This window comes from Dunckerocampus dactyliophorus, chromosome 8 (genome assembly GCF_027744805.1).
Source record: "Dunckerocampus dactyliophorus isolate RoL2022-P2 chromosome 8, RoL_Ddac_1.1, whole genome shotgun sequence".
NCBI classification, from domain to species: domain Eukaryota; kingdom Metazoa; phylum Chordata; class Actinopteri; order Syngnathiformes; family Syngnathidae; genus Dunckerocampus; species Dunckerocampus dactyliophorus.
Window position 1 is genome coordinate 4,177,622 of NC_072826.1, and position 7,201 is coordinate 4,184,822.

General features: G+C 39.1%; 1 protein-coding gene across 3 annotated transcripts in view; it reads left to right on the plus strand.

The window, feature by feature from the left end:
• slc38a3b (solute carrier family 38 member 3b) overlaps nucleotides 1-7,201 on the plus strand; it is a 32,220-nt gene extending 25,019 nt beyond the window's left edge. For 2 of the 3 annotated variants that reach the window (XM_054784133.1, XM_054784132.1), the window contains 2 exons: nucleotides 2,691-2,794; nucleotides 3,099-7,201. In XM_054784133.1, coding sequence (XP_054640108.1) covers nucleotides 2,691-2,794; nucleotides 3,099-3,203 — 209 coding nt within the window. In that variant the 3' untranslated portion in view covers nucleotides 3,204-7,201. The remainder of the gene's footprint in view (nucleotides 1-2,690; nucleotides 2,795-3,098) is intronic. The other variant, XM_054784134.1, reaches the window with a different exon arrangement.

The window sequence follows — 7,201 nt, forward strand, 5'->3', positions numbered from 1 at the left end:
TATTATTTTGGCAGGATTTGAACCTTCTAAAGGCCAGTATGCTTACAGAACTAAAAAACAAAGCTGAAATAATAATAAACAAAAGTTGATTAAAAATCCTTATTTTTAAAAACCTTTTCAATCATATACACCATATTATCCAACATCAATAGTGACACACTTACCATGTTGGTAGGAAGGCAACCTGGCAGTGGAAGGTGTGACATTTTGCTGCATGCTTTGAATGGGAAAAAGTAGCACCATCTGGTGGGCAAATGTAGAAATTGCAAACTGAAAGGCACTAGTCCAAATAGAAAGGATTGCATTAGTTTATATTCAGATAAATATGGGATCAAAATGACATTTAGGTACAAATGTGAGTTTTTGTGTAGCTTTGCCATTTTAGGCTCATTTAAGAAAAGAAATGACAATTCTAGAATGTTTTTTAAAAATGAATATCCTCTGGTATGTGTGACCTGTTTTTATTCACACAGCCAAGATGTTTTTGAAAATAAAAACTGAATGTCACAAAATGTGATCTCTTAAGGGTGAAGTCAACATATTGTGCACATAAATGTTTTTAAAAGGAGCATTCTAGTCTTTTTAAGGCACAATCCTACCTAACGTTGCATACTGTAATTTTAACATCATGGCTTACTTATTGTGTCTCTGTTTACAGTCTGAGCTCATCGCGTTTGACATGCCGCTCCCCGTGCGTGTCGGTCCAAAAACGTGACCGCTGCATGTTGACTCAGAATAGAAAGACGGGAAAAAAAGCATTTGACCTGCGTCAATATTATTGTCCCACTCATTCCTCGGATTGGAGGCCATGTTTCATAGGTCAGAAGTGAAAGTTGAAAGCATTTCCGTTGACGCACTGCCAAGGACGACTTCAAAGCGCTGCGTACAAAGACAGAGTGCACGTAAACATGCTGGACATCCTTGTTTAGCCTGGTTAGCAGCAAGGTTCATTTTCTCTGTACGTTTACTTTTCCTTCATGTCAACAACTGGTCATGAGTGGAGGGTGCTGGCACACACAGTCAATGGCACGCCTTCGTCAATGCCGCCCTGTGTGTTTTTACATCATGCACACACCAGTAACCAGTGATGTGCGGATCGATGCTTCCGATACCAGCTCATCATCCTTTAAAATCGATTCTCAAATCAAAATATCGATACTTCAGTCATTTGATGTAATGTTTGTCCGAAACGGTTGTTGAAACGATGACCGGTCGAACGTAAATGGAGTCGTGTGAATTGTGAATAAAGTTTTAAAGGAAAACTGCACTTTTTCCTCCTCCTCTTTTTTTCTAAATTGTGCACCGGATGGGTTCGTCCGTCTCCATTGCACCATGTTTTATTTATCATCATCCCCACTGTCGACACCTCAACTGGCAGTAAAGCCTAAACCAGCGGTGTCCAAAGTGTGGCCCGCGTCTGTTTTCCTACTGACCCACATCACATTCTAAAAATATCATTACCTTAATTTAAACTATAGAATTCACCTGTATATAAGCCACACCCACTAAATTTAAAGAGAGAAAACAGATTTGTACATATATAGGCCGCACCTGTCTATAAGCCACAGGTGTCCATGTCCATGTTATATGGCTAATTAAACAGTGCTGAACAGTGAGTGTAAGATGACTAGTTAAACAGTAGCCGACCAGAAAAGTCATTCAAAAGTCCTCCTCTTCCTCCTGGGAACTAAAACCACTCAAGTCTTCTTTTTTAAACATCACAATTGAACAGCCTCTCTCTCCATCTCTTTTGTTGTCGCTTTTCACAGGGAAATTAGTCATTTAGCTTGAGCTATCCTCTTCATTTAGTCCAGCCTTTCGAAACCTGTTGGTGATAGTGGACGGTTGGCGGTCCGAGCAGTCCAAACAGAAGCTGTTAGAATTCTACACTTGATCAAACTTACTTAAGACATGTCAGAGATCTCTGCATAAGACTTCAAAATGTGATATTAGGTTCCACTTCACTTGCCCGCGTCACTACTTCTGAAGCTGCACTCTAAGCGTCATGGGATGTGTAGTTTTTAGCCGTAAATTAGCCGCATCACTGTACAAGCGTCAGGATTCAAAGCGTGAGAAAAAAAGTAGCGACTTATACACCGGAAATAATGGTATTTCACTGGGGAGGCCAAGTGTTTCTAAACTGGAGACTTTGACAACAGAAGAGAACTTTCAGTTTTCAGTGCAGTCAGAGGCTGGGCTGCACTGTAATTGTTTGATGACATCAAAAATGTAAAAAACAGCAGTAATCTTTAGGATAATAATCTTGAAATATTAGGAGCATAAAGTTATAATATTACAAGAAAATAAGTTGTAGTTTTATGAAAATGAATTTGTAATATGAGAAAAAAACATGTAATTATTAATATAAAAAAATAATTCTAAATAAATAAAAACTAAAGTTTAACATTACAATTGAACTATCAAAGAAAAAAGACAATATTTTCTAAAGTCATATTATGAGATATGGAAAATTAGGTTGCAAGAAGTTAGAATATTACGAGAATAAAGTCAAACTATTATGGGATTAAAGTCATAACATTACAAGAAAAATAAAATGTAAATGTTGAAATATTTGGAAAACAAAAAAAAAACAGAAATGGAAAAAGAAGGCAAAAAATAGTGTAATTAAGCAGAAAACGTTTCTACTAATGACAGGCTTTGTCACTAACTAGTGTGCTTCATGGTTACAGGAGCCACGTCTGCGCCCTGCCTCATTTTCATCTTCCCTGCTGTCTTCTACATCCGCATTGTTCCCAAAGACAAGGAACCCATGAACTCTATGCCCAAAATCCTGGTGAGACCATTTGTAAGGTTGCAACAAATGGCAGGCAGACAGTTGTGTATAGTCTGGTCCTTGTCTCACTGAACATTGACGTCTGTGGAATGGTATATTCACAATTAGAATGCTTCTTCTGCCTTGTGTTTGTATTTTACTTCTTTTAGTTAGTTCATTTAGATATTTTTATGCTTGAAAATGCTTCACGTGGGCAAAGAATAAGTACAATTTGCGCGATGCTCGAGCCGCGATGTAGCGACGGGTGACTCACTACTCTGTGATGCGCTAACGCTATGTGCAACTCGCTGCTTCTTCGTCTCAGGCTGCCTGCTTTGCCGCATTGGGCGTCTCCTTCATGATAATGAGCCTGAGCTTCATCATCATCGACTGGACGACGGGGAGCAGCAATGCCGGCGGCGGCCACTAGAACCCTCGTGAGTGTGGAAAGACGAGAAGGAAGAGCCAGGCAGTGGAGAGAGTCAACTCACTGAAAGAAACCACACAAGCCGTCCCAGCCAGCATAAAGCCTGGGATTTGCTATGAAATATATCAAACAAATAGTACATTTGTATCGATAAAGAAATAACATTTGACTGCAAGTTGACACACGTACACTCATTGGCCACTCAAAAACCTTCAATCACATGCGGTACTTTGTGCGTGTCTAAAATGTCTAAAACAAACAAGTAGAGGACAGGCGTGGAACAGGAGTGTGTATTTATGTTTTTTCATTTCAAAAGGACTATATTTAACTACAGCGCATTGGCGGTAATGGTCCAAATTCATTATACACACTCCTGATCAAAATGTTCAGAGCAGTTGGAAAAATGCCAAGAATGTACATTTTGCACTGTCGGATCTTAAGGAGGTTCTAAGTAGAGCTTCAAAATGCAAAAAGAAGAAATGGGAGTGAGTGAGTAAGCAATTTATTGCAAAGGAGCGTTAAAGTGAAACAGGCTGTTCAAAAGTTTAAGAGCACAGCCTTTAAAAGGCAAAATGTTGGCAAAAATGTGGATTGAATGTGATTTAGTGTCAGGTATTCACACTGTCATGATCTCTCGATGTTAAAGGCAAAAAAGCTTTCTCTCTTTGAACACGGTGGGATTGTTGAGCTGCATAAGCAAGGCCTCTCGCAGCGCATCATTGCTGCTGGGGTTGGACGCAGTAAGGCAGTCATTTCACACTTCTTCAAACATCCTGATGCTCATGGAACAAAAAAGTCAAGTGGTAGACCCAAAAACAATGAGCTGGAGGATCCCATTGGCGGTCCGTCAAGACACGGGACCATCCTCGGCCCAAATGAAGGTTGTTACTGGTGCCGAGTGCAGTCCAATAACCATCAGACACTATCTGCAAGAGAAGGCTTTTAAGAAGAAAAAAAGCTCTTCAAAGGCCTCGTCTCCTTCAACGCCACAAAATTGTTGTTTGGGATTTGCCGAAGAGCAAACATGGGACATTGAAAGGTGGAAGAAAGTTTTATCCTCCCTTGACGGTCCTGATGGCTTCCAACATTACTGGCATGACAAGGAGATCCCACCTGAGATGTTTTCCACACGGCACAGTGGAGGGGGCGCCATCATGATCCTTCAGTGGAACAATGGAGCTTCAGATTGTGCAGGGGCGTCAAACAGCAGATGGCTATGTGGAGATGTTACAGGGGGCATCCCTCATGACTGAAGGCCCTTGTCTGTGTGGTAATGATTGGCTTTTTCAACAGGACAACGCTGCACTTCACAAAGGACTTCTTCCAGAGGAATAAGCTCACTCTTTTGGACCATCCTGTGTGTGGACATCAGTTCCAGACAGTGGATGCCCTCCGTGAAGCCATCTTCACCACCTGGAGCAACATTCCCACTAGCCTACTGAAGACACTGGCATCAAGCATGCACAAACCCATTTTTCACCTCATTAACAAGAATGGCATAGCTACTCATTACTTTCTCATTACTCCTTTTTTATACATTTTATTTCTATTTTAGGGGGGTTTCTTTTTTTTTTTAGTTATGGTCTTAAACTTTAGTTTAAGCCTATTTCACTTTAGTGCTTCTTTGCAATAAATTGCTTACTCACTCACTCCCATTTCTTCTTTTTGCATTTTGAAGCTCTACTTAGAACCTCCTTAAGATCCAACAGTGCAAAATGTCCATTCTTGATGTTTTTCAACTGGTCTTAACATTTTGATCAGGAGTGTGTATCAGTGGTTGTCAAACTTTTGACACCAAGTGTCATCTCAGTTTGGTGCAAGTACCACCGTTTTTATTACCTCCGCTCGCCATCACCGCTTGGGTTTGAATATCCTGCTTATACTCCCAGCTAATTAGCTTGTGGCGTATACAGGAAATATTCATAAACAATAAAATCATGAACAATATTTAACATTATTTCAGCAAAGGACATTTTAATTTGAAATCATATTTCTTAATTACATTTGTATTTGTACGATTATTTCATGTACATATTGCCAATGTCATTTTATTTTATATTTTTTTTAAATCTCCGTTGTACCACCAGATGAGCCCACCTCAGCCCACAGTTTGAGGCTCAGTGTTAAATACGATTTGGTTTTTAAATCATTGATGACAGTTATGAACTGATAATATTTTGAAATCATTAATCACGGCAAACCTCTCTTTGGACGACTGCCAGTTTAAATATGCAGTTAAGCCCAAATGTATTCAAATTCTAACTTCAGTGTACATTTTTATTAGTTAAATCTTCTGGAAATGACACAAGAAAGTGACGTCATTTAGCTTTGTAAGGAATTTTTTAATAATTCTGAACATTTTTAAGAGATAATACAAAAAGCAGCCATTAAATGGTTGTATGGTAATCCCTCGTTTATCGCGGTTAATTGGTTCGCCTAATGCGATACATGAGTCAATGTTAATAAACGGCATATTTTCATAGTTAGAGCGTAGAAAACCTGTTTATGACTTTCTTAATACGGGTTTCAACATTATTAGAGCCGTCTAGACATGAAATAACACCCCTTTGGTCACTTTTACACTCATATTATCCTTACTTTACATCAAATTGGTCAGGCTACGGGAACACTGCAGGGACATAACAGACAGCCTGGTGCTAGCAGAGCAAGCTAACTAGTTAACCCCTCCAATTTACTTATTCTAAACTTAAAGTGGAGTGGGGAAGGACGACAAAGGAGACAAAAACCTACCACTTCCACACGGAACGAGAGGAGAACCTTTTTTTTCCTACGTAGTCTCAGCCATTGCATGTCCGTCTCAGCCATGGCATGTGGCTTGGGCTCTGCTAGCTCAGCATCCAGTCTCCATGCAGTGTGAAAGGTAATGTCATCTAACGTCACGTCTCATACATTACTGATGCCTAGTGACCACAATACTACACATAACTTGTCTTTCAATATTTTTGGACTAATAATAGACAATGGTCAACCACGATCATTTTTAACCAATTATTATTTGAAAAACCACGATATAGTGAGGGATTGCTGTAGTGGGTGTGGATTTTTTAAAGACCAGAGGAAACTACTTTACAAAACTCTCGTAAAGCAATGTGAAGATGAACCCACTGGTGGGTTTTTGGAATAATTTAAAAAAAAAATCTCTTATGAGGCAAATGTCTCTTCTGGTTGTTGACATTCTGTGTTCTGATTAGTACTTTTGTGTCATTATTGTCAGTATGTGACCTGATGAGCACCATTTAATGTCTTTTATATTTTTGGGTGGTGAGTCCTGTCATGATGGTGGTGATTTGTAAACACACACAGAGCACTTACAACATGCCATCCTTAAATAGAAAATATACACAATATAGTTTCCTGTTTCAAAGGAGAAAATATTTCCAAAGAGATATTTTCCACTGCTGCTCGGACCTAAAGAGGCTTTTATATGACATCAACAGATGTCACATTTTATTTATGCACAAGTCTATTATATGTAGTTTTAGCAGGCTGGATTGATGCTTTATGAGATATTTTCACTGATAAATTATGATGAAGACCTCAAGGAGATCATTGTCCGTCCCTTCCAATGTATTTGCAGTGTTTTTCTTTTCAATTATTTTGTGTTTCTTTGAAGGGATCATGCCAAAATGACAACAAACTACCTACTGGTTTTAAAAAGGCCTTTTAAACACAAACAGAACATGCAAGCATGAGGAATTGCAACACGGTATGTCCAACGTGCATTTCCTGGACCTGATGCTGTCTATTGTGCCCGATCATGCTACAAAACACTCGTCTGCGGAAATGACACATTCAGAGGTTTGTCAGTAAGTTCATCAATGGCTTTTTTGGTGAGTAAGACGTGGCTTTATATAGATGATGTATATAAATGTAAACGTTTTATATTTGTGAGGCGTATTCACAGTAGATTGTAAAGTGTAAATAGCACGGACCGTTTTAGTTTGACAATAAAATAATTGTAGATGGGTTTTTTTCCATCA